A 27,978-nucleotide genomic window follows, 5' to 3' on the forward strand; every position below is an offset into this window, starting at 1 on the left:
AGGAAGGAAAAACCTGAAAGTGAACCATCTGTGTTTGGTTTCTCAAGGAGAAACCCTGTGCCTCACTGCTAGCAAGCCAAGACTCCTAAATCTGGTGGTGGGGTTCCAAAGCTTTAGGGCCAGGCCTGCTGGTTGACTGTCTCTAGAGACTGGGACTTCAGCAAGAGTGGCACTAGAGGGCAGAGAAGTAGAGGGGCGGCTCTCAAGTCTTTAGATCTCACTGTATGCATCTGCCTTGCAGCTTGGAATCATTCCTTCTTGTCTTATTTCTCACTTTGGGAAATGGAATGCCCATTTTCTTCCTTTCCCATATTTGTATGTGGGATGCTTAAAACCTACTTAGTGCTATGGCTTAGATGGTAAATGTCTCCTGAAAATCCATGTGATAAAGACTTGGCTCTTAGGGTGATGCTCCTGGAGGTGGTACCCCTGGGAGGTGGTATAGTTTCTGAGAGAAGTGGTTTAGTAAAGAGCCTTGTATTGCTGGACCAAGCCCTTGAAAGGGAGAGGGTGGGACTCCAACCCTTTTCTCATTTCTGGTCTTCCGGCCCTGAATATTCCTCTATGACAGGCTTTCAACCATTGACAGCCTGGCACCACACCAGAAGCCTTACCAGTCTCCGCAGCTATGGGCTGAAAGCTCTAAAGCTACAAGTCAAAATAAACTTCACCCTTTACCGTTGTGCTGGATATTCTGTTAGTGCGCGAGAAGCTGACTAATCGGCTCCACAGCTTCGCAGCAAGAGCACAAGTTGCCTTAGGGTTGACGCGGGAATGAGATGGAATTTTGGGAGGATGTTGGGAAGTAATGAATATATTCTGCATGTGAGGACGGCATGAATACCGGGGAGCAGTGATGATGAAACCCTAACCTCCCATGGCGTAGTGTTAGGAAGCGGAGCCTTTGGCCCTTCCACTGTGTGAGGACGCATGTAGTGAGAGAAAGCCAGTGAGTGGGCCCTGGCCAGGTTAAAGCTGTAGAAACCTCGAACTTTGGACTTCCTAGCCTTCGCAGCGATCAGAAACCAAGCTCCACTGTTTATTAAGGATGTGGTCTGTGGTCATCTGTTACTGAATACAAGCCAAACTGCAAGTGCCCGCCTAAGGACTCTGTACAAACTAAGAGCTTCTATGTGAAATATAATCCATACCATAATTCTATAATCCATACCAACAAAACTGATGCCCTACAGACTCATCATTTTCAAGAGTCTTAAGTTGCTTTGTAATTTTCAAGGGGGATGAGCCATCACCAGTTCACTGAGTGGACTCAGAGGCTTCAGTGTTAAAAGCTTACTAAATATGTAATGTGTTTCAAAAATTCCATTATTTTGTTTTGAACATGGTGGCCCAGGACAGTCTTCAACTCAGAGTACTACTTTACCTCAGCATCTGGAGTGCTGGGCTGCAGGTGTAAGCACCACGCTTCATGATTTCTCCTCCCAAAGGAGGAGCATAAGTCAGACTTTCAGATGACTGAGGAAAAGTGAAAACAATCTCTTTAAAATATTGCATTGAATTAGAAATTTAGATCACTGTATATAAAAAACAATGCTCTTAGGAAATGATTCCTGCTCCTTGTTTTTCAACAACTTCTTCTTCTTCTTCTTTTTTTTTTTTTTTTTTTTTTTTTTTAGACAGGGTTTCTCCGTAGCTTTTGGTTCCTGTCCTGGAACTAGCTGGAACTAGACCAGGCTGGCCTTGAACTCACAGAGATCCGCCTGCTTCTGCCTCCCCAGTGCTGGGATTAAAGGCATGAGCCACCACCGCCTGGCTTCAACAACTTCTTCTTAACATACGATTTATTTATTTTGTGAGAAGAGGGGGCCTGGGTCCTCAGAGCTCTGGCAGGAGTCAGGGGACAACTTGCAGGATTCTGTTACCCATCTTCTACCACCAAATGAGTAACAGGATCAAACTTAGGTCCTCAAGTTTGGTATCAAACACCTCTACCTACTGAGCTATCTAGCTAGTCGTCATCCTTCTAAACCTTCTAAACCTTGTAAAAGCAGGGCAATATTTTACTATCAGTAATTGGCAAACATGATGGCATGTAAATTCTACAATCCTATTACTTGTAGCGTTTTAAGGAGAAAGCCCCTGGGTAAAGATTAACCATGACAGCTGACTGGACCGAGAGATACCTAGGAGAAAAAAAGCATATTTCTGGGTGTGTCTATAGGACATTTTAGAGACAACCGAGTTTTTAAGGGTCCTCATTTAATCAACAGCTTAATCTGCCCACAGGCTGAAGTTATTCATAGAAAAACAGGAGGAAGCAAAAGTCCAGAAGGTGGGGACTAGCTGGAGAATTAAAGAGACGTACACTATGCCTTGAATAGTGTACACCTTGCCTCTTCCGCCTTCCCCTTTTCCTCTCTCTGCTTCGTCCCTAAATTGAGCCCCTTCTGCTTTCACTTTACATGTATTCTAGCTCCCTCTATTTTTCCTACTCCCTTCTCTCTTTAGACCTCTTCCTCTCATGAGCCCCTTGCCAGTTTCATCACACACACACACACACACACACACACACACCCTAAAATATGTCCTGCATTTGTGAGAATATGTGCTATTTGACTTTCTGACTCTGGCTAATTACAGATAACAATGGATTCCAGTTCTAGCCATTCCATCCACATTATCTGAGAGAATTTAGATCACTCCAATATTCCATAGATATGTCTGAGTGGTCAGTTCAGTTTCCTTAATTTCTCAGCTAATGTCCTAAATGAAAATAAATATATGAATCTTCAGTTTGGAACCACAATAAAATCTGCCTTGAGAGGGAAATAAAAGAATACATGATGATACTACAGGACTAAGAACAGAAAATATAGTCAAGAGTTTTCTTTACAACTTTCCAGATATTATTGCAGAATGGAAGCCTAGTGGTTTTGCTTTTGAGAAAGTACAGCCTGTGCTGGGCTATTCTGCAACCCTTTAAGCTTGGCCTGCTAGTATACAACTATAGGCCTGGTCACTTGGGGGTCTGAGAGAGAAAGGGAACTTGAGCCCAAAGTTCCAGATCAGATTAGGCAACATAAGGAGATCCTACACCACCAGCATCATCACCACTATCAATCATCATCGTCATCACTATCATCACCACCACCATCATAACCACCATCACCACTATCAATCATCATCATCACCATCACTACCACCAACACCACCATCATTACCATCACCACCACCATCACCACCATCATCATCACCACCATCATCACCACCACCATCACAACCACCACCATCATCACCATCATCACCATCACCACTATCAATCATCATCATCAACAACAACAACAAAAATCAGTTAAAATATAATCATGGGATACAAAGAGGGGCAAACAAAATATTAAAATAACCTCTTAGGAATAAGTACTGTAGAAACACAAAGAAGAAAGTAAGGAAAAAAAGAAAGGAGGGAGGGAGGAGGACAGAAAGGAAAAAAGGAACAAGGATGACCTCTGAGAACTGAATACATGAACTACAAGAATAACAAAAACAGAGCCAGCAAGATGGTTCAACAGGCAAAGGTGTCTGCCACCAAGTCTGATGACACATGGTGGGAGGAGATAACTGAGTCCTGAAAGCTGTCCTCTGACCTCCACACATGCACAATGCACGTGGGTGTATGTGCACAAAGGAACAACATGTGATAGAAAATAATAAAATATATTTAAAGAAAAATGATGGGGCAAGTGGTGAGGTTTCTTTGATATAAACTCAGTCCCTAAAATCTCCGTGTTCAGTACTTTCTGGCTAAAAAATATCAGAAAGACTTTAGGGATGGTTTCCATTTTATTATGTAACTGAGCCGAATACATCTGTCTAGAGGCAGAGGCATGACAGAAGGAGAGGGGTCGATCACTCAGGAAAATCTGCCCTTTCTGGTCCCTAAATAAGAATGTAAAGGAAGTATACAGGTTACCAGTGAGCTGTGTAAATGTGATGCCAGCCTCTACTGAGAGTTGTTTGTTTGTTCTTATTTCAAAGGTTCCTAATGATTTGACCTCTCCCTCCCTTTTACCCCTCCCTCTCCCTCTACCTTTTCAGAGCTTCATTACAAATTATAGAAAGCAGACACAGATGGGCAGGTCTCAAGCACTTCTAAGAGGGCAATGTATGTTTCTGTATATATAACCATCACCTTATAGAAAGCCTATGTTGAATTCTATTTTGAAGCTCTTCACCGTCATAAACAGAAATTAAAAGATGAAGATATCAATAGATTTTCAGCACTAAATTAGGAGTTGTTTCATGTCTAAGTTCTGCCCTTGCTTGGTTATATACACAATAAAGTCTATTTAATTACAGTTTGCCGTCTGCCCTTGCTTGGTGATGCACACAGCCAGGCCTTTCAGTTACTGGTTTACCAGTACAAAAAAGTTCATAAAGTCCCAGGTTGTGTAGTAAGTGAAATGGACAAACTATTTTAATTAAAGTTATTTGTGTTTTGGAAATAAGATAGCTCTAGAAATACCACCTTTGTTCATGCCATACTCTTCCAGGACTTCAGTCATAAACCCACAACAGAGACAGACACAACTGCTCACTTGGGAAAATGTTTTCAGGGAATCAGGACACTGCTAATAAACATCTTCTGTTGCCCAGATGGCATCTTAGGGCTAGAAACAAAATTATTTTACAGTTTCAAAATCTAGCTGACCTTCCCAAGTAAAGTGGATGTGTTCTGCTCAAATCAAAAACTAAAAAATTATGAAATTTTCTCAGAACCTAGGGTCCCACACGCAACACATTTACTTAGTACAATGTTTCATATGACTATGTCTGTGTGGTTTTACACGTTTAAAATGTTTAAGTTTGCCCTATGGAAAGCAAAACACAGTGAACTGACACGTAGTAGGTTTGTTTAGCCGACTGGAGAGTGCCAAGGAGACGAACGTCCGCTAGTGCAGACTGTAACCTACCTGGTTTAGAAGGTCTTCCACCTTCTTCTGCCATGAATCCCTGGCAGCAGTTTTCTCTCGCTCTTTCAGCTGCAGCAGTTGAGACATCGCAGACTTCTTGTCCTCTTCATGTTGAAGCCTTAGCTCCTGGCGAAGTTTAGAGCACTCTTGTCTGTAACAAACACAGGCATTTGCTTTGTAAAGAGAGTCACTGCCCTCGAGCAACATTCTCTAGTGGTTCAAGGGGGTTTCTAAAAGCTCATTTCACTCTCACCTCTGTGAGTCTGTGTCACCAGGCTAACTTTCAGGAAACCGGTAACCTAACCAAAACCACTTATCAATCTACCATTGGCAGAATAGGCATAAGAATAAATGAGTCTTCTAATTTCAGGATAGTTCTCTGCATATATATACATACATTGCCTTTTTTCAAGAAAATTAAATTTAAAGAGTAAATTTGAATTCAAACAAACAAAAAAACTCTGTATTTTCCCTGCATTTAATCATGAGAAAAATTAACCTAAAACATCCTAGTACATCTGTAATGAGGAGCCTACAACAGGAACACTTCCTGCTCCTCTGTACCAGTAAGACTGCATTGAAGAGCCCGGGGTACCTGAGATTTTCAGTCCACTTTATCTCTAGGTCATGGGCCATCCTGTCCACCCTCAGCTTCTCTTCTTCCTTCATGGCAGCAAGTGTTTGTTCATGCTGGCACCTCTCTTGTTCTAGCTCAGCCTGCAGAACAGAAACACAAATGAGGTCTGGTTCCCACAAGCCCAGGCACTGCTGCCGCAGGAGAGCACGCTGATGCAGACCTTACGGGAGCCGTTGATAAAGCTAGCTAGGAGAACTAGTCAAGACACTTCCACTGAATAGGCGGAACACATCCTATATTTTAATTGTTCTTTCTTCATTTTTAAAATTAAAGCTCATATTATTTAAACAGTTTAAACTTATATAATTAAAGCTATTTTTTTAGCCACAAACATACATCATATGTTCCTCATTCCTGACGTTAATTCACATTCATATTCAAAACCAGGTTATTTGTCTAAAGCCTAATCATTACATCGGTATACCATTAATATGATTAAGGAATTACGAGGAATTTAAGTTTACTGGATATTTTCTTCTGTAACTTAAGCCACAGGCCATGAGCTTAATGCTCAGATACTGACATGATACACAGGAAATCCTTGCAGATTGATTCCCTGGAGCTGGGGCTTAGAGGTGACCACCTGACAAGACTCCGCTACTACAGACCACTGTCAGTGCTGTGGCTGCCCAATGGGACGAGATGGTCGGTGGCAGCCTATCCTTTGGTCACTGTGTTGGGCATTTCTGGACACCTCTCTGGCTGACAGCTCAGGATAGACAGTTTTAAAAGTTGTATTCAGATTAACGACAAAAAAAAAGTCAATATTGAAATTCCCTTTCAACACGGCTTACTTGGCCAGTAAAAGGTAACTACTAGAACCACAATTCAGGAACTGTTCTGGAATACTGCTCAGCCTCTAGGGACCATTTTTTTCCCCACAGCAGGTAATATTAAATAGCAGAAAATGTCTCAAAGTATTTCTTATTTAAAGAAATTCTGCATTAATATTTATTTTTAATTATGTGTGTGGGCACGTGAATTCAGATGCCCTCATAGGTATCAGATCCCCTGAGGCTGCAGTTATAGGATGAAATACATCAAAATTAGGAATGGGGTGTATATCAAGATGAGGTACCATATAAATAAACACTCATACCCACACACGCCATGTGTGACTTTCAACGCTAAAGATTTACTAATTTAAAATACCTTCTTCCTTTTACTTTTGCCAATGTACAAAACACTTCTTAAAATGAACTAGCCATTCTATTCAGCCTTATGTGGATGACTGCTACCACTGATATTATGTGCAATGTTTGGCATTGCATACATTAAATATATTGGATATTACAGTAAATCTAAATCCAGACTTACTCTTCATCATATTAGCACTGGTGTATCATATAGCCACTACAGAAAGGTAAACAGAAGCCATCTATCTGAAGTCATAGTTTTCAAAAATGAAAAGCAATTGATATTCAAAGTACACTCAATTATTCCCTAGGTAAAACATGAATAGAATCATATAGATACAGTATAGACGGTGCATCAGGTACTTACACCTTGGAGTATCACCAGTTTTAAGCTAAAAGCTAATATTATTACTAAAACCAATACCGAGTGTTTACAGTTTGTTAAGCACTGTACGGTACACAGCTTATCTTTTTAATTATTATAACTGTGATATGAAAAGTATTATTATGCTGCTCTATGGCTTACTGAAATGTCAAGGACGAAATGTATCTCTGCCTACAGTGACACAGTAAATGGTAGACACAGAATTCACAGGATAGACCAGACCCGCCTGACTCTGGAGCCCACACTCCAGATCATCACACAAGGAGGATATGAAAAACCCTCATCTAGTGTCTGCCCAATTTTATAGGTCCTGAAACTCTGCTATACTTCCCAAGAGAGGGAGGGGAAAGGCAGGGCCTTCCGCAACCTGTAAATCACAGAGAACTCTTGTTTGCTATACTTGAAAGTTCCAGCTTTAACCAGGAAAAAAACTTACACAAATTATCCTGGATTTAACTGTGTCCGTAAAAAGCCTCCCTGAAATCTCAGCTTTTACACTCTGTCTGCCTCAGGATGCAAACTTATTTGGAAAGAGCGCCCATGCAGTTTTATTTGCTTGAAATGAGTCCACATGGGAGCAACTGAGCCCTTAATCCAGTATGACTAGCACACTTCTAAGATGATAATGTGGAGACAGAAATGATGTTACTAAATGTGGGACACTCTCTGGGGCTACAACAAGCTGCAAGGAAGGGAAAGGTTCCCTCTTGGAGACAAAAGAATTCATCTTAGGTTTCCAGCTCTAGAACAAAGAGATGACCCATTTCAGCTGGGCTCGAGTCACGGCATTTGTCACTTTTTAGTGGGGTTCCTGGGAACTAATACACTAATTATATACAAGGATGCTTACAGAGGCTCTAAGCAAAGCAGTCCAGATATATTTTCATATTTAGACATTTAGAATACAGTAGAAATAAGCATTTACCTCAACATTTAATAGGGCCTCCTTGGTCTCATTTAGCCTGCCTTTTGTCAGGTCCAGTTCACTCTGAAGCCTCTCCTGGGAGTCCTGAAGACTAGCAATGAGTCCTTCAGCTGAGCCAAGACCTTGTTCACTTTTCCTTACCAGATCTTGGAGGCGACCAATCTATGAGTGAACAGAGTGGCTTTAATACGTCATACAAGGTAGACCAGTGCCGGTTTCACAGTTTGAGAGTTTTTCCTTATTTCTGACTTGACTCAATGGGATCCCTTCTTCATGAATTTGGAAGACCCACTTAGCCATGATAATCTTTGCCATCTGTCATTTTGTATTGTTTTGTTTTGTTTTGAAAAGACTTCCATGACTACAGTTTCCACTTTCTAGGACCATAATGCAAGGAAATATGTACAACTTCCCTTGTGCTCTTGGTTTAAAGACAATTCCTGGTCATATCAGATAATAAAATGCCTGTAAAAGGAGCTGACACAAGATAAAGATTACATTAAAGATAAAAATAAACTGTTTCAAAGCTTTCTTTAAAATTTAACCATCTATATACCACAAGTCAAGTCTTCATGCATTTGGGTCAATATTGGCCGGGTCTTAAATATATCTAGAGAACCAATTGTTTTTCGTGTTTCCATGCAGAAGTCACCTTAGGAAAGAAACTTTTGAGTTGGAACCAGAGAAAATGGACAATTTGTTGACTAGGTTCACACAAATTCTTTAATTATGAGCTAAAATCAAAGAATAAAATATTTTAAGAAAATGTTATGAAGTCAAAACTCATTTGAAAAGAAAATGGACAAGATTGCTTTAAAATACAAGCATATTTTCCTGGAAAATATTCTCACAATTAACATTTTCAAAGGAAAACACAAAAACTGCCCCTGGGTGTCCTCGGTGGCACACTTTCTTCTCAGCACAGGCCTTTCTGCTCTTCCCATGCAGGCGTCTCTATGCGCATGTGCTAAATGAGTCTGGAGGTAGGTGTGAGCGATTCTGCTACCTGGTTAGTGTCTCTAAACGGTCAGAAACTTTGTAAAATGATTTAAGAAGACCCCCCCTTTCTGTGTTCTAACATATATTCATAGCTAAAGAATTCAAAAATTCTCTGAACCTAATGCCTGTCTAGACACATGGTGGACTGTTTTCTTTTGTGGTTATAACTGGTCTCGTAAATTGTTTAGGTGCTTTGAGTCATTTTAAAAATACAAATTTTCATAAAAATATACACTCTTTCTTGATTTTTAAAGGCTAATGACATGCTTATTTATAGCATCTTACAGTGGTCTAAAACTTTACCGGCCACTATTTTAATATCCACATTCTGTATTCTATATTTCATACTGTGTCTTTTCAACCTTTTGTGCTGATCTGGCTTGTCAATAATTCTGCATGGAGGTGGTAAATGAATGTAAGAAAGTTAGTAGTAACAGCTGTGATATCATTGAACTTAGCAGAAAGTCTAGCCTTAAGTCCAGGAGAAATAATCCCCATTCTGTGGTATTACGTTAACAACTACATAATATAGAGAAAGATAGTAACTAGAAAAGATATAAGGGACAATCCAGATGGAAAGAACAGAGCCAGGCATGGTGGGCTATGCTTACAATTACAGTATCTGTATGGTTCAAGGCCATCCCAGGCTACACAGTGAGGTAAAGCTAGTTTGGGCACTGTGATAAGATAATGGCTTAAAAACTTTTTTTAAAGAAAGATTGAAGAGATGGCTCAGCAGTTAAAAGCACGTGCTGTTCAAGGCTATAGTGTCAATTAACAGCATCCACTAGGTGGCTCATAACTGTCTGTAACAGCAGTTTCAAGGTGCTACCTGACACCCTCATCCACTTCTGCCTTCCAGGTGTCAGGCACACATGGTACAGAGAAACATACATCTAGGACACACACACACACACACACACACACACACACATATAAATTTTATATACATACACATAAATTTTAAAAAGTTTAAAAGGAAAATAATAACCAAATTTAATAACATGGAAACATTCTTCCACAATCTAGCAAGTTCTCAGTTAAGTGATACATGAATATATAACATTCAAAAATGTATTAAGAATAATATTATAAGTAGTACATGAAGGATAAAGGGAAGTTTATTAAAGAAATAAAGAATATAATTAAAGAGGAAATAAATATTTAAATAAGCAAAAACTTTCAAATTGTGCACAGTTAAATGTAATTAAATAAAAATTTCAAGTAAACAGTAAAAATAGCTGTTTTCTATGAGTTTAATACAAGTGGGTTAATATAGTAATTTTACTTATGGTTTAATAAATAAAGCTTGCTTGAAGATCAGAGGGTAAAACTAAGCCACTAGAGGCCAGGCAATGGTGCCACACACCTTTAATCCTAGGATTTAGGAGACAGAGGCAGATGAATCTCTGTGAGTTCAAGGTCATCCTTGACACAAGACTATTGCAGAAACAGATCCAGGTGGTGGAGGCTCACACCTTTGATCCCAGTACTAGGGGAAATATAAAACGGGGGAGACAGAGGCTCAGGGCTCAGTCTGCAGTCACCCAGCCTTGGTAGAGGTAAGACTTCTCCAATGATTCGGTTGTTTTGCTTTTCTGATCTTCAGCTTGAACCCCAATATCTATCTCTGGGTTTTCATTATTCGAGGGACAGGTTATGTTTAAAAACAACTGTTGTCTATCACTGTCAAAATATCTTTTGGCAGGTGGAAGATCTACTCTCTTTCCCAGTTGGTACTCTGTGGTCTCAGCAGGAATCAGACAAACTCCAGACAATCAGCTTGATCAGAGTCTCACCCAATCCAGTTGCCTCATTTTCTATCCACTGAGAAGGATTCAGGGGCAGTTACAGGGAAGAACACATCACTCATAGAGATCTTAGACTGTGAAAGGGAAAACGGGTCTCCTAGGGAAGCTCCTTTGTCAGCTGTACCTTGTCCAGGGTAATACATGACTGAAGAATAAAGTCAAAATGGAGAACACCAAGAAGGCAAATCCAAGAGGAGACAAAGCAACCCAGTCCCAGTGTCACCCATTTCAGTTCAGAATCTCATCTGTTTGAAGTTGACACTATCCTGGGACCTTTGAATCACACGGTCCTTCTGCTGGTTTGCATTGGAACTTCGGCTCTTTGCAACAGAAAGGGAACAACCTAGATCCTTCTTATTATGACCGCTAAGGGAATACAGAAGGTAGACACGGCCTCCCTAGGGTCTCTTCTCCAATCCCTTCTCGTAGGAAGCACACAGTGAATTTTTATAAATGATGAATATAGACATAAAATAAGTTCTCACATATGTGTGCTTAGCATCTCCTAGCAGCCTTCCATCATGCTAATATTTAAAATATTTCACAGGACCTCTGTGACATAGAGGCTGCCTAACTCTCCAGCTAGCTTGGTAATCTCTCTCCCTTGGTCTCTGTATTTGTTTGAAGAATAAAGTACTGTGGTCTTGAGCTAAAATAATATCGCTCAGACTGAAATTTTGATCTTAGCCACTTAAGTATGTGACACAGACAAATTCGATCACTCCCCAGTGACTTAGTGACTAGAATCTACTGTTCTAGCTGTATTAAGGATAGAAGAGAGAAGAATATGAATCAATGTCTGGGAAACAGTAAGCAATACTATCCTGTAGTTATTACAGTACCACATCTATACTGGCATTCCTATACTATCTTGAAGCTTCCCATGCATTTGTATACTATTTCCTCAGTTTTTCATCTTGTTCATTCCCTGTCAATCACTTATCTTCCTTCTGCAGTTTGCATCTAGCTAGACTTATAAACACCTCATTTTGTGAAACCCCTCATCACTGCAGGGACCACGCTAATTGTCAGTACAATCACAGTGTGTAAGAGCTCCTTGTACCCAACCTTCCAACATTTTCTAAAAAAAATGAATGAGTCACTACTAAAATACTTCATATATACTTACTGATCAAGGGATAAAGTATCTTTACCATCTCAGTATGTAAGCATTTAACCTGTAAGGAAACCAGTATCTCAGCCTTTTCCTGACCTTGTACTATTATTGCCAGGCCACCAGTAGGCCATGTGGTGCCTCCATGCAGAAACAGGCAATTCCCACAGGCCTGCAAGCAGCTCCAGAACATGGGGAGACGCAGATGATGCTATGTGAATTAGAAAAAGACTTCCTTTCTTTTAGGAAAACAAGAGTTCTGCGGAAATTTAACCTATTTCTGAATTTCTCCTATAAACGGTGCTGACATTTTCTCAGTAATCCTTCACTATTTGCTTATATGAGAAACACAAAACTGAACCTGCTGTCAACAGGCATGTCCATCCGAGGCTCCCACACAGGCTGCTAAGCCCTTTCCAGAAATATTATGTGATTTCATATTGCCCTTGGCGGCTTCCGGGTGTTTATCTCTCTCTACACTCAGCAACACTGCATGGCCTCAATTTTTATCACAGTTAATTTTATGCACACGGAGTGGCAGTTTATGGATTCCTAGTTCTTAATTTTAAATTTATTTTTCTTATTTCTCTTTTGTTTATAGAAACAAACAAAACAGGGTGCCTGTTTTCCTTACTGTTTTGTAAACACTCTAAAGGTGGTAAAGACAAGAATCTGTTTGTGCAATTTATCAACCAGTTACACATTTTTCCTTTCTCTTTTACATATGGAGTGTTTTCTAAAGACAGAAGTTTTGTCTTTAACTGAAAAAGCCAGCCGGTCCTGCTGTGGCCCTCATAGAGGTGCACTAACACTCAGGACATAGGGACACACGAGGCATGACTTAGAGAGGTGAGCCTGAGCTCCTAATCATATCATTGCAACGTATGACATTCAGAGTCACTGATGGATAGGTGCAAAAATCCCAAAGAATCGCTCCTTATGATTTTATACACTTATTTATATTAGAATATTCATAATATGTCCATTGTTTCATTTTCCCCCATTAATACATTTATATGCATAATAATGTGTTTATAATCTGTTTTCACTAATGATTTGTGAATGAGTTTTATGAAAACCTTGGTTAACTGGGAGATGTGACTATCCTTCATTTTAAGTTCAGGAAGCAGACTGGGAATCTATCCCTGGAGATCTGAGTCAGCAGGACAGGAGAAAGGCTGTCGGTCTGAAGGGGAAGCAGAAGCAGAAGCAAATTCTCAGGGAGCCATAATACCCTGCGCCAAAGCATCGCCAGAATACTGAAACATAGTTGAAAATGTGGCCAAGAAAAGTGAGTTAGATATGCACTGCAGCTCTTCTCAGAGAAGTTTCAGAACGCAGACTGGGAAAATGCTAAGACAAGCCATTTAGAATGGAGAGAGGAAGCCCGAGGAGCCTGCATGAGATGGTCACTAAAGGGCCTTCTAATGAGTACAGGTCGGTAACTGTGATGATTCTACTGAGAAAGTGCATCCGTGAAGCCCACGCGGATTAGCTAGGACAACAGAAGACAGGCTGGGCTGCCATCAGTATCCACCACAGCCTTTATCATCTCCAAGGCAGTTGGCTTTATTTTCCCTGGATAAACATTGAAAAACAATCCAAGGACGCAGAGAGCAAACTCCAGAACTTGTGCCTTCTGTGTGGTTTCTGCGGGCGATTCAGAGTAGTAGAACAGGGCAGGAGAGGACTGTGGGGAGCGATGAGATCACTGAGGAGGGAAAAGCTGGCAAATGAGAGGGGCAAAGACAGAAACCCAGTTAGAGAACTAGAGGAAGCTCAGCCTAGTTGCCACAGAAAGATGAACTGGAAAGAGAAAGGTAAATAATAGGGAAGCATTTAGCAATTGCCTCGATGGAGACAGAGGAGGAGCTAAAGCCATAATTCATAAACGTCTTTACATATACATTTACTTACAAGTTTATTTTTTTGACTTCTGGTGTTTTTTAATATTCTATCCTTAGACTTTTATTTCTCAGGCGAAATAATATTTTCATATAGATTCAACAATTTGTTTCAGAAGTCAGGATCTGGACCTTACAAAGTTTCTCTCTCTCTAAAATGAGGTGCAGTGTAGAGAGATCTACACTCCTAACAGTTGCTCCCATTCCACCAGGGGAGGTGCAGTCTCCGAGGCTTTGTATTTCTCCACAAACCCCTGCTGTTTCATGTTTTTGATGGTAAATATTTACCTAATGGGACATAAATACAGTGTTATGAAAATTTAGCACCGGTTCAAGATGCCTGAACAGTTCTGCTCACCTACCTATCCTGCCACCAGATTAAGTTACTACAAAGCGTACGTGTAATGCAGGCGATAGGCCTAAAGAGCGCTTGCCTCCTGATTGGCTGAAGTCAGCTTGTCTTCCAGCACTTGCTTTACATTTTCTAGCTCCAGTTGAAGTTGATTTTTATCCTCTTCCAGACTCAGTTTCTCCTTTTTGTATTGTTCCTCCAATTCCTTAGAAAGAAAAAAAAATTAAAACTTAGTAAGATTGAAGAACTATATACCTTAAGATTCCAAGAAACAAATGATTATATTAACATTTTAATTTGCAAATTATCTCTCCACTTAAAAAAAACACAGTTAACTCTAATACCATTTAATATTAAATGGAGTATATCAAATCATTCTGATATAGCCCTTAGACAATGCTCTTAATCACAAGAGTATAACTGGCTGGTTAAGTTATCTTAGAAAACCAGAAAAGCATGACAGAAATGATGATTTGGCAGGATAAAGCAAACATTCTCTTGAATTTTCATTCTTTTATATTAAAATACAAAAAATCCTATAACATTTCAGGAATTCACAGTGGAATGTAGTTGAGAATTTACAAGAACAAAATGAATATAACTGGATTATAAAATCATTTACAATGATATCTGCTGAAGGACGTATCTCTTTTCTGGGCATGCTACTTAACACCTGGGCCCCACAGACAACAAGATGTGGTATGAAGCTTGTCTTAATGACACACAGCACCAAATAAGGAGCCACTTACTCCTCAAAATTGGGCACAGAAAGGGGGAGGGCCTTATCTAGGCAGGGAATGGATAAACTTTGAAGGGGAAACATTAGAGAGAAAGTAATTCCTAAGTGTAAAAACTGACACCATGACCACTCCATAGTGTGTGTAAGGGTAAGGCATCTGGAAAAAGTCCCAGGGCAGAGAGAGAAAGAAGTGCTGACTGGACACGGCCAGGGCTGTCTGCAGGAGAGGGGGGGGGAGCAGTGGACAGAGAACAGAGAAAACAGAGAGAGAAGCAGGAACAGCGCAGAGGGAGCAAACACACCTGCAAGAGCAGTCTGCAGGAATAACGGGTTATAAGGGAATGAGTAGCTGGGAGGAGGGAATTCCATGAGCTGGTGGGAGTTAAGGGGAGGGGAGGAAGGGAAATGGGCTAGGACACTAGCTTGGATTTTGAAATGTTTAATATGTACAAGTGATATAGAAGGAGCCTGGAGGCCAGAGGGAGCTTTGCTATGCTGCTTTAGGCACCACAGGTAGCCATATATCCTGCTGCCAGAGGTAAGGGAAATGACTCCTTTGGGAAGAGGGGAAGCAGTTTTACAAGTTCCTTTACAAGGAATGCTACCTTTTCTAGCTTTTGCTAGAAATCCTCTTTAGTCCAGGCTGAGCTCATTTCTGGATACATGAACTGCCTTTTGGAGTTTGGGGGATGGAGTTTTCTTTGGACTTGATACTAACTGAAGAGCATACCAGTTAAAAATAATGGCAGAGTAGAGGGGAACCGAGCAGTCTGGGCAGAGGAAAGGAATATCTAAACACAACGGAGGAGGTGCGTATCCACACGCAGCTTGGTTAGAGCGTTGCTTCTGCCATGTACAATGAGGAAGGTTGTGGTAGAGTTGTTGGGGACCTCCATGACAAACTGAAGTCGGAAGAAATTCTACGAGTAGCCACAGTGTTGGTATACAACATAGCCATGGCTTATTATGGTGAAAATACTTAAATCCCAATCTACTGAGGGAAAAGTGTGCGAGAGGAGTCTCCAGGGCTAGAGGCACTGGCTTCCCAGGGCCCTGCACACGGGACATGCTAGACTCCTCTACAAGCCGTGACAACAGAAGGAAGCAAAGTCTGGAGGGAGGCTCCTGGGAGCCTCGGAGCCCAGGTCCTTCTCAATAGGGCACCCTCTTCCAGAGTTCTGGGAGGAAGGCAGGTGGTCTGCATTTTCACACACACTTTCAGTAGGGAAGCCTTTCATCTTGGGGGAAGACGAGACCCTTCTGAAAGCCCAGGTCCTAGGGGCAGCCAAGGGTTACCCTGCCTGAGGAGGGCAGTTCCGGGTGCGATGTCACCGTTTCCGCACAGGTTGTCCCTGTACTTTCATTGAGATGGTGAACTATAGTTACGGTAGGAAATGTAATCCTTTTGCAATAAATAAGGAACAGAGAGGTCATCTTAGCGAAACATTATTTTTCACTTTCATAAATATATTTATTAGTCACTAAGCTCCTTAAGATAAGGAGCTTACTTTTTTTATTTTATTGAAAATAGTTTTTCCCTTTTCTTTACTCCTTCCAACCCCTCCCATCGAAATTCACTCTTTGTCTCTCATTAGGAAAAACAAAAACAGACTTCTAATAATATACAATAAGATAAACAAAAACAGGTCAGAATTGGACAAAACAAACAGAAGAAAGAGAACTCAAGAGATCCACTGATGGCATTCAGGGGTCCCATAAAAACACTAAACTGGAAGCCTCAATGCACAGCAGGGGACCTGGTGCAGGGCCCTGGGGGCACTGAGGGTGCTGCCTCAGACTCTGTGAGTTCATACACACGCTGAACATGCTGACTTAGAGGATCTCCTCACAGTCCACCCCTCACCCTGGTATCTCCCATCCCCTCTGGCTCTTACAAATTTTCTGCCTACTCTTCTGCAGGGAGGGTTCCCTGAGCCCTGAGGGGAGGGATTTGAGGAAGACAACCCATTTAGGACTGAGTGTTCCAAGGTCTCTCACTCTCTGTCCAGCTGCGGGTCTCTGTATTTGTTCCCATCAGCTGCAGGAAGAAGCTTCTTGGATGATGACTGAGCAAGGCCTTGATCTGTTTCCCTTAAATCTTTTTTTTAAAAAAATGCTTTGATGTAAGAGATAGGCTGTTCTGGAAGGATCTGGTTTGACCTTACACAATTAGTATCTTAGCTGGGTAGCAACACGGGAAGGGGGCAGCAGGCTAGAAGCACACTATTTGGGTAAGTGGTACAGATAAGGCAACCCAGAGTGTGCTCTGGTAAGTCCCTTCAGGAGCCCAGGGACCTCAGGAGGTAAGCAAAATGTCACAGGTGTGGTGAAGGGAATACCTGCAATTCTCAGAGGCTCCTCCCCAGCGTCATAGAAGCAGGGAAAGTGGCTGGGGCAGGAGCTCTGGCCAGCCCAGCTGTGGGTCTGAGTCTCAGGCCCGTGCAGCTGCTTGCAGCCCGTGCACAGTGCTTGTTACCGCTGCAGCTTTGGTGAGGTGGGCTTTTTATAGATGCAGCTGCTTCTGAGTCATTGCTGCTCCTTGTTACTCCTCATCTAAGCTCCTGCTGGGAACCCCAATAATCACTCATCATTTCCACAACTTGGACATTGGTGTAATTGTTACTTTGGTCTGTTACAGGCTCCCGTTCTGGAGTGAGCGGGTATGTGTGTTGTTTTCCCAAGGAAACCTCTAACACAACACAGAGGTTTTTGAATGTGCTAACATATAGGAAAGTCCAAGTCATCTTTCCAATGGCAGACATGTTGTGAAACGTATTTTAAGGATTGTAAGTGGAGGGCTGGAGAGATGGCTCAGCAGTTAAGAGCACTGACTGCTCTTCCAGTAGACCCAAATTTGATTCCCAGCACCCACACAGTGGCTCACAACCTTCTGTAATTCCAATTCCAGGGGCTTCAATGCCCTTTGACTTCAGCAGCCATTGCACAAATGTAGTGCACAGTTTTTGTACAGGGGAAATGCTTAGACATAAAATAAAAATAAATACATGGAAATTATTTTGTGAAAGAGGCATATGTGGGCTGAGGCAGGTTTGCAGGTGGCTCAAAGATCAGAATTTACTGGGTGATGATTGGGAGTCATGAGCTAAAGACAACGTAGGGCTTGCTTAAATAACACCTGAAAGCAGGACGTCATCGATTACAAACAAACACATAAATAAGATGACAAACAGTGGCTAGGGAGGAAATGGCGAGCAGCCTTGTCCACTGCATGCATTAGTGTGGCACCCTGAGCAGTGACAGCTGCCTCCGTAAGCAAGCACATCAGGATGGGATGTGTGAGGGGCACGGAGAGAATGGCAGTCAGTCTTGAGACAATTTCGTCTGTGCTTAGATGCACACATACTAGTTCAGAAAGAAGTAACATTCTAACAGAAAATCTTTCTTAAATTCTTAAATTTTACATCTTAGAATATTTCTTCCAGTACTTATGCCACAAAACGAAGAGGTATCAAGGCCAAACATCTAAATTTGAATTTGTGTCTTAACTATTCCACTTAATCAGGTTCATGGTTTTGCAAAAAACCATTTAGGCTTATTAAATATAGTATATACTTTATAACGAAAATGACACTAAGCGCCAAGTCATTGGTATGAAGAAATATACCACAGAAAATCAGTAGTAAACTATAAAGTGCTACCCTATAAAACGTTAGCACCCCTATTAACAAACTCCTGCACGAGGGTATTAAATGCAGTATGATTTGACAGATCTGTGACTGAGTACTTCCACTGATCAGTAGACAGGGTGCAGCAGCCATCAACTGTCACAGGAGGAACCAAAGATATACGTGTAAAGCATAACTGCAATGCATGGCACGTGACAACCATCCCAGCGACACTGCTGGTCACCACAGCTAGGACATGTCTGAGTACCCAGCATCTGCGCCCACTGGATCTTTTCAGGAACGTTATAGGACGCATCACAGCCTCTTCTGTCGGAGAAGGTGCCAGAGGTGAGAGTAGGGTCCATGCCACCATAGCCAAGACCCGGGTGTCAGACAGTTTTCTACTGTGCAATATTGGCAGTACCATTCACAAGGTGAAAGGAAGGAAAATAAAGACACACACACATGCACAATGTTCCCAGACAAGGAAGCTATGACTAGAGATATCTATGCAGGTGAATTAAGGCTTCCTGATTGGTACAGTTAACTCATGAGAAAGTCCCAGAAGAAAGAGTGTTCTGTGATGGCTCAGATAAAGTAGTCTGCTAACAAACCATACCCCCACTGAGAACTTAATGAAAGCCAGGTGTGGTGGGGCATGCACTTGGGAGGTGGAGGCAGGAGAATGATGAGGATGAGACAGGCTGAGCTTCACAGTGAGGCCCTGTCTCAAGAGGAGGGCAGGGAAGAAATCTCAGGTTTGTGGATTTCACTGCTGGAGCCATGGTGACAAGACAGGAGCCGGGACTCCCGCTGGCTTGCACTCACCATTTGCAGCTTTTTCTTATCTCGGCTGGCGTTGCTGTGCACAGCCTCTATGGCCATGTGGTGCTTCCAGGCTAGCTCCTCTAAAGTCTTCGAGTGCGCCTCGTTCAGCTGGGCCACCTCACCTTCCAATCTATTTTGCAGGTTTTTAAGCTCCATTTCATAATATTCTTGCTGACTTCTCTTTGCTTCATTTACTTTCTTGAATGAAAACAGAAAAGATTAAGAAGCGGCACCTCCTTTGTTCATCAGTGCTATCGATGTGTGAACACCTTAGACATAAGTGAACCGGAATGAACTAACTGCTTTGGGATCTAGACTTTGAAACCTTATAATTGGTTTTCTCAAAGGGGGACAGGGCAGCTGAAGCAAAATAAAATATATTAGATCAAGAAATAAAAGAACTGTTGCTGTATTAGAAGCAAATAATGGCAAACTTAAAAGAAAGGTTTGTGTGCAGTACATAAAAAGCTTACCTAATAACTACTCAAATAATATTATTCAGTACAATTGGTGTGTTAATTATGTACCTTTCAACCAATCACAATTCAGTGATGAAAGGAAGTAAGAAGATAGTAGCAACAGGTTTATGAGTTCTACGAAAGGGCATCTATTTTATGTTGTTAGAGAATACAGGAAAGAGGCACAGCCTAGGTGGGTAGAAAAGTGTGTGTGTGTGTGTGTGTGTGTGTGTGTGTGTGAGAGAGAGAGAGACAGAGACAGAGACAGAGAGAGAGACAGACAGAGAGACAGAGAGACAGAGAGACAGAGACAGCAGAGACAGAGAATATGAGAATATAAATCAATTCAATTGGGGAAGAGAAAATACAGAGCTGGTAATGAAATGCTCTCATTTTTATTTACACAGAGGATCACAGTTCAGGGCCAGCTTTAGTGAGACATAAAGTGACCCTGTTTCAAAATAAAAAGTTCAACAAGTTTGGGAAGAGAGTTCAGATGCAAAGCATTTTCCTGACACATATAAGACCCTGAGGTCCATTCCCAGTTCAAAAAACAGAAACCCAAACCAGAAAGGAAGGAAGGAAGTAGGTGTAGGGGAAGGGAGAGGAAGAAGAGAAAGCAGTTTCTTAGGAGTGTATGCAATAACATAATCACTTATTTAAAAAGTACGCTACATATGATATTTGATAAAATACAAATCCCAGTGCAATAAGCGTTAACTCAGTTTCTGGCCTGAAATAAGTTGAAATTCCTAGACTTTTATAAACTAGATTATTACCTAAGTAACCAGAATACATACATAATACCGTGTGGCCTCTCTTTAACCTCATTCCTCGAAAACAAAGCGACACACACTAGACTAGAAGCATAAGGCTCCCGTGTGGCAGGAGTGGCATCTGAACGTCCCTTCCCGTCCCCGGGCACCCATCACAATACCTTCTCCAGCTCCAGCACCTGCTGCTTCTGTTCTTCATCCAGACTCTGCGTTCTGCTTTGCAGAAAAGCTCTTTCCTCTTCAAGCTGACATAATCTCTCGTTGGCTCTGGATTTTTCTGACTCTAAATCTTTAATTGTAACTTCCTGGGTCATCTGAGTTGCTCGAAGCATTCCAATATGGCCTAGAAACCACCCCCCACAAAGAAAATCTCCTTAATTTTTAAGACATCGACATGAAAGTGTGTCTTTAATGGCACAACCGTACTTCACGCCTGAATGGGTCACAAGTTTCGCTTTGGCTTCCTTGCTGTACAAAGGGGAAATGTTCACCATGGGACAGTCTTAGCAATTATAATCCTTTAAAATAGAAAATCCATTTTTACCCCCCTAATGCTGCTCCCTGGCAACATCTCACTTTTAACAAAAGGAAAAGAATGCAAGCTAAACAAGCTGAGGTAGGAGAACTCCTCAGCAGCTCATGGAAAAGTCTCCTGGGAGCAACCAAGCAAAGAGACGATGCAGTAACACCATGAAATGACAAGGAGTCTTCTCAATTCTCTCTCGCACTCCACCCCCCTATCCTCTCTCTCTCTCTCTCTCTCTCTCTCTCTCTCTCTCTCTCTCTCTCTCTCTCTCTCTCTTTCTCTCTCTGGAACAAAGGTGGCAGGCAGCAGTGGCGTTTCAATTGAATTCATTTTATAGAGGACAACAAATTTACAAGAAATTAAAACAAATGACAGCAAAACTGGGTTAGGGGGAGTAGAGGGCTGGATATGATCAGGACACATTGTTTACATAGTTGAAACTGGAAAAATAGCTAGAAGGTACTCTATTTAAAAATGGGTTAGGGAAAGGCACGGGTAAAGGAAGATGGGAAATCTAGAGTGTGGAACAGGTTCTCATAGAAAGCATCATCTAAGCAGCGATTTCCAAAGAACCCTGGACAAACAACCAGAAAGAGAGTGCTGCAGCCCAGAGAGTGGGAAGGCCTGAAGTAAGCACAGCATCTGTGGGCTCACAAACTGCCTCATTGATTCTAAGACAAACTGAATGTCATTAAAAATGACTACTCTATGAACAAAAAAAGTCACCAGTGAGCCAATCAAAAGGAACAGGGGTCCTGAGACAGCTTCACTTGATACACAGTCCATTTTGACAAAAGGCAACCTCGGACGACCTGGACCAGCATCTTCCTGCTGAGAGCTATGAGATGAAGAAGAGTGGCCACATCAGATGGGTGACTCAGCTGTCCAGTGTGAAATCACCTTTGTTCCCTACATACAAATTCTTCCAGAGTCAGACAGACAGAGGGAAAGAGAGAGGAAGAACAGAAAAGAATAAATTGCTCTTTTTTTTTTTTTTTGAGTGTCTTCTCTAAAAATATACTCCTAAAACCAAAACTCTGAGGCATCTTGAGGCAAGCTAGAAAGACAGGGGATGAGAAGGGGAAGCGGGAAGGAAAAGGAGCCACCAGGTCCAAAGCTTAGGTGCGGTCTCTCAACAACAGAAACCTAAGCATCCCAGCAGTCAACACCTGCTGAAAGCACTGCTTACACAGAGACACTGCTCCTCTGACATGAAGATATTCCCAAACAAGAAAGTAAAAACAGCAATGAATCTTCTTAGGGCTTGAGCATACCTAACTTTGAATTTGCTCTTCTGCCTTCTAATATTTTCTGGAAATCTCACAAACTAGTCAATCAACTTTTGTTGACAGTTCATGTGATCTGGGGATGCCACAGTGACAAAAATCCTGGATTGGAACACTTCAGGAGCCCCCTTTAACCTCGGATTCCCTGACAGCTCTAAAGATGGCAACTGGAAATGCAGTAACATCATAAGCAAGGCTTCTGGGAAGACAGCCGGGTGCAGCTCTCCCTTGAGAAGGCCACGCCCACATGTGGGTGTGTCTTATTTGTTCAGGGATCACCTCTCTTCTGTTGACCCTGGGTTTAAATCTATGTTAAAAATCTCTTCAGGCAGGGGGCTGGAGAGATGGCTCAGTGGTTAAGAGCATTGCCTGCTCTTCCAAAGGTCCTGAGTTCAATTCCCGGCAACCACATGGTGGCTCACAACCATCTGGAATGAGGTCTAGTGCCCTCTTCTGGCCTGCAGACATACACACAGACAGAATATTGTATATAAAAAAAATCTCTTCAGGCAAACAATGCCGCTATGAACAACCTAACTGTCCCTCGACCAAAGAATGGATAAGGAGAATGTGGTACATTTACACAATGGAGTACTACACAGCAGAAAAATAAACAACATCTTGTTATTTCTGGATGGAGCTAGAAAACATCATATTGAGTGAGGTTACCCAGACCCAGAAAGACAATTATCACATGTACTCATTCATAAGTGGCTTTTAGACATAAAGCAAAGAAAACCAGCCTACAAATCACAATCCCAGAGAACCTAGGCAACAATGAGGAACAAAGAGAGAAAAAGACAAGATCTCCTGATTGAACTGGGAGCATGGGGACCTTGGGGGAGGGTTAAAGGGGAAAAGAGAAAAAGGGAGGAGAGCAGAGAAAAATGTATAGCTCAATAAAATCAATAAAAAAAATTTCTTCAGGCAAACAATACTGCTTCAAGCTGGCTTGTTCTGAAAACCCTTTCTGATCTGGCTTAACTTCAGTGGAGTCCTAAAAGGACTACTCTCTGTAGGCTGCTGGGAGTGGGGGGCTGTGCCCCACAACCGTTGATGATTTCGTCATTTCATTGTTATAATTATCCAAGAAAATACTAGATATTATTTTAAAATAAAAACAATAGAAACCATTTTAAAACATCATAAGAGATGGTAAATATTAAATTAGAAGCACTTTGCTCAGATATTGTTTGGATGAGCAGCAAAGAGAGGGTTTTAGCTGAGCACCGCACCGAGCTACCGGTGGACTTACTAGCTTTGAGGACAAGGTCTGACGCTTGCTGTTGTAAACGCTCCTGGGCAGCTGCTAGCTCACTTTCCACTTCCTTGTGCTTGTTCAACAAGGCCATTTCTCCCTCCTTGGCATCATCAAGCTGTTTTTGAAGAACCTAAGAAAGATCAAATAGTCATAATCAAAATGCAAGCATGACACTAAACTAAATAATTTATTTAAATTGCAAGCAACACCTTTCTCCTACTGGAGAGGTCCGTGGAACGAGGACTACTTAGTTTGAACTCTGTTAGAAGAAGTAACACAACCTGACATTTGAAGTCATATGACCCAATTAGGGAAGTCTATTTCTACCCTGCCTAAAGAATTCTAATGCTCTGCAGATATTAGCACAGCCAGGAAGCTTTCTGTGCTAGCATGACAAAGCTCGTAGAAGCTTTTTGGCATCTTTCCCATATGTGGACTAACTCTTACTAAATGCTACTTTTTGTTTGGTTGTTTGGTTGCTTGTTTTTTGAGACAGGGTTTCTCTGTGTAGCCCTGGCTGTTCTGGAACTCACTTGATAGACCAGACTGGCCTCAAACTCAAAGATCTGCCTGGCTCTGACTCCTGAGCACTGGGATTAAAGGTGCACACCACCAAAAGCAATTTTTTTTTTGGTTCGGTGTCTAAATACCAAATAAGGAGACAGACCATCCTTATTGAAGAGAAAAAGAAGAACACAACCAACCCCTAAGCTTGATATTATAACTCTAATAGAAATACTAGGAAGCTGTTTAATTGAAACCTATTCATAGTATCAACAAGGTTTAAACTTATCTTTTGGGTGCTTGATGTCCAAATTAATAATAGGTAAAGGTAATAAGAATGTCCCCTTCTACATTTTTTTTTCTACACAAGGGCAAAAACAAAAACTGGGTTGGAGGTGTAAAGTGGTATGAATATAAACAGCTGATTCAAAGCCAGCCTGGCTGCCCTCCAAGTCAACAAAGCAATACATATGAAAAAGTGGGTAAGGATGAGCAATGCCTTAGCAGTTAAGACCACTTGCTGCTCTTGCCGAGAACTCGGGTTCGATTCCCAAGCATCCACATGGTGGTTTACAACCATCCATTAACAGATAAATGCAAGTAAAACACCCAAATATGTAAACTAAAATAAATAAATCCAAAATGAAGTTTTTTAAAGTGTGTGTGCACATGCCTGTGTGTGTAGATTGCTCAGTGGGTATGGGTAAAGTGTCTATTATCCAAATGTCCGGCCAAAGTTCAGATTCCCCAGAACCCAGCTAGAGCCAGGTGATGGCCCCTTGCAGTGCCAGAGCCAGGGAAGCAGAGGCCAGGAAACCCCGATGCAAGCTGACTAGCCCGATATCTGAAAAGGCCAATGGAGTCCTCTGGTGTAGCAAAGGCTCTGCCTCAACACAGAAGGTGGAAAGCAATCTGAGAAAACACCCAGTGTCAACCTCAGGTTTACACACACACACACACACACACACACACGAACACACACACACACACACACACACATGCGCACGCATGCGCACACACAAAACGTGTAAAGAAAGAAAAGACTAACCAACCCATGCCCACTCACCTGTACATTGCTCTCTGCTGCAGTCAGGGCCACCTGCAGCTTTTGGCATTTGTCAAGCAGACTGCTGGCTTCATCCTGCACCATCTGCAACTCGGTCTTCAATTTTCCTATGGTTTTCCGCAGAACGGCTTCTTGTCCCTGGAACTCTTTGCGAAGCTCGGCCTCCTTGTCCCTGCTAGCCTGCAGGCTTTCCGCTGTGAAGAGTTGTGACCTTTTCAAGTTATCCAGCTCGCGCTCGTAAAATATCTGGGCTTTGTTCAGCCTGCCTTCATATTCCTCGATGAGCTTCTTCTTTTCAAGTCGCAGCTCTTCCAGGGTGCTGTTCAAGGCCTCCACCTCCATCCTGTGCAGCTCCTCTGCCTTCTCCTGCCCCTTGTTCACTGAAGCACTGTGGTCCTGTTGCGACTTCAACAGCTCTTGGACTTCCCGTCTGTGGGTGGTTCTCAAATCTTCCAGGGCCAACCGTTTGTCCTTCTCAAACTGTACTTGGAGCTGTCCAAAGCTCCGCAACCTCTCTTCAAACTTCCTTCTAATCTCTTCGACCTCCCGCGACATGGTTACTATGCGCTGGACATGCTGGGCCTCTGCACAAAGCTGCATGTCTGCAACTCTGTGCTTAAAGGCTTCAAACTCTGTCAGAGCTTGCTGTTTCATCTTCACATGGTCTTCCAAAGATGCTTCCAGAACTTGAATCTTTCTCCTAAGGTCTACCTCTTCTGTTACCTTGCTTTTATAGAGCAGTATTTTTTCTCTTGTTTCTGCAAGAATTTGTTGGATTTCTTCTTCATGAGCATCTTTGAGGGCCTGAATTGCAGACTCGTGTTCATCATTTTTGGTATTCAGAGCATATATTACCTACATAATTTTGAGGAAGAGAGAAGAATTCAACATATATTCTTTTACATCTTGAAGCTAATTCTTTCACTTAGATTGTTCTTTTTTTCTATGTACATAATATTTCTGGTGAATATTAAATACGAAAACATCATGCAATTGTTTTTGAGCTCACAGTTTGGTTTGCTTTGAAAATTTCTATCTTTGCATAGACTTTTATTTTAAAACATTCAAGATCACTCATTTATAAAAATGCACAATTATAATAAGTAAACACACAGGAGACTGAGGAAGGATAGAAAGTCACTACACATACAATGAGTTCCACGCCATCTTGGAATGTAGCTCGTGCCATGGCGCAGTCATGTCGTGGGTGTGTTGGCACAGAGCCTGGGCGCCATTTGCTTTTCCATGTTAAACTTGGTAAACAACTTGTGCGCATGCGAGCATGCTCCCCCTAGCACGGGGAGTCTTTCCATCTGGCCATTCGATCTGGCCAATCATAATTTAGCACGATCACTCCTGAGCCATTGGGTTGATAACACGTCAGGGCTTTGTCTGGCACCATATATATTCTTCTGCTTCCATGGGGACGGGGTCTTCTTGCCTCTCTCAATTCTCAAGTGTAAGCGCTCCAATAAAGTGTGTTCTGAAAAGAATCCTGTTGTGGTCGCTTCTTCTGCTGGCGGAAGCGGCGTGCCACAAGTGGTGCTGAAACCTGGGAGTTCCATCATGGCATCAGGCAGAGACCCCTGCGGAAGCGGGAGGATTCAGAACTCAGACGCACGGAGCGGCGGCGCCGGTGAGTTCTCCGTGAGTATTACTTCTGACATGCTGAGTGGAGGAGTGAATCCGCTTTGGGGAGCCCCTGTCACTCTGGGTATGGTTGTCTTGGTGCTTGCCTGCTGCCTTTTTTCCACGCTGTCATAAAACCAGTCAAGAGTGTATTTGCTGGGACCGGCAGTAAATAAAACTGAAAGTAAGCCCAGTGTAGATAGATAGGCATTTCACTCGTGCGTAAGGTGTATACAGATAAACGTACAGCATGGGAAATGTAGCATCTGGACCAGCCGGTATGTATGGCACCTTTCTCACGCCCTATCCAGAGGTTGCTTAGGGACCGAGATCTAAAAATCTCTGAGGGTACCATAAGGAAGTTTTTGGAGGATGTGGATCGAGCAGCGTCATGGTTTGGAGGCTCGGGGGACATCAATCTCCCTTGCTGGGACAAGCTAGGTAGGGATCTTGAGACAGCTAAGGTGGAGGGTAAGCTTCGGCCAGGAACTCAGCCATTATGGAAACTGGTACGAGCCTGTTTGCAGGACAGGAAATGCGTCGAAGCATTAAAAGAGGGCCAAAGAGCGCTTTCAGCCTACCAGGATAGCATGTCGGAGCTAGGTACCAAGAAAGAAAAGACAGGAGAACGCAAAAAACATAGGCCTAAGGAGGGCAACAAAAGCTCACGGAAAAGGGAAAAGAAAGCTCCAGAGAAAAACAGGGAGCTGGAGGATACGCGGTATCCACTCTTGGAGGAATTTCCCAATTTTACTATAGATGAGTCCTCCAAGGATGAGGACCAATTAGATGTGGAGGAGGAGGAAGATCTAGAGGAAGCCACAGCTCAGTATGAACGGGAGTGGTATAGTCCAGAGAATACTAACCCCCCCGCCATATGATTCACCCAGAGCTAGTGGTACAAGGAGTGGCCCATCAGCACCTCCTGCTGCTTCTGCTTCCTTTATTAAGCCTAGCACATGGAGCCGATTGGCTACTGCGTTTCCCATCTTTCAGGATCCCAAAACAGGGCAGAGATTTCATGAGCTGGTAGATTATAAACAGTTAAAGGATTTGGCTGAGGCCATGCAGACTTATGGAGTGTC

General features: G+C 42.2%; 1 protein-coding gene across 5 annotated transcripts in view; it reads right to left on the reverse strand.

Annotated features, from left to right (window-relative positions):
- The window catches only part of Fam184a (family with sequence similarity 184 member A), a 132,379-nt gene that overhangs the window by 40,843 nt on the left and 63,558 nt on the right, over window positions 1–27,978 (reverse strand). For all 5 annotated transcript variants that reach the window (XR_007590991.1, XR_007590992.1, XM_050138194.1 and 2 more), the window contains exons 2-9: window positions 25,265–26,119; window positions 23,689–23,824; window positions 20,783–20,964; window positions 19,388–19,585; window positions 14,277–14,399; window positions 8,015–8,176; window positions 5,527–5,648; window positions 4,932–5,082 (exon numbers count right to left, since the gene is read on the reverse strand). Coding sequence is in view for 3 of the 5 variants with exons in the window: in XM_050138194.1 (XP_049994151.1) it covers window positions 4,932–5,082; window positions 5,527–5,648; window positions 8,015–8,176; window positions 14,277–14,399; window positions 19,388–19,585; window positions 20,783–20,964; window positions 23,689–23,824; window positions 25,265–26,119 (1,929 nt within the window). In the remaining 2 variants the exon portion in view is untranslated. The remainder of the gene's footprint in view (window positions 1–4,931; window positions 5,083–5,526; window positions 5,649–8,014; window positions 8,177–14,276; window positions 14,400–19,387; window positions 19,586–20,782; window positions 20,965–23,688; window positions 23,825–25,264; window positions 26,120–27,978) is intronic.

Source organism: Alexandromys fortis, unplaced genomic scaffold (genome assembly GCF_014885135.2).
Source record: "Alexandromys fortis isolate MF-2015 unplaced genomic scaffold, M_Fortis_MF-2015_v1.1 scaffold_14, whole genome shotgun sequence".
NCBI classification, from domain to species: domain Eukaryota; kingdom Metazoa; phylum Chordata; class Mammalia; order Rodentia; family Cricetidae; genus Alexandromys; species Alexandromys fortis.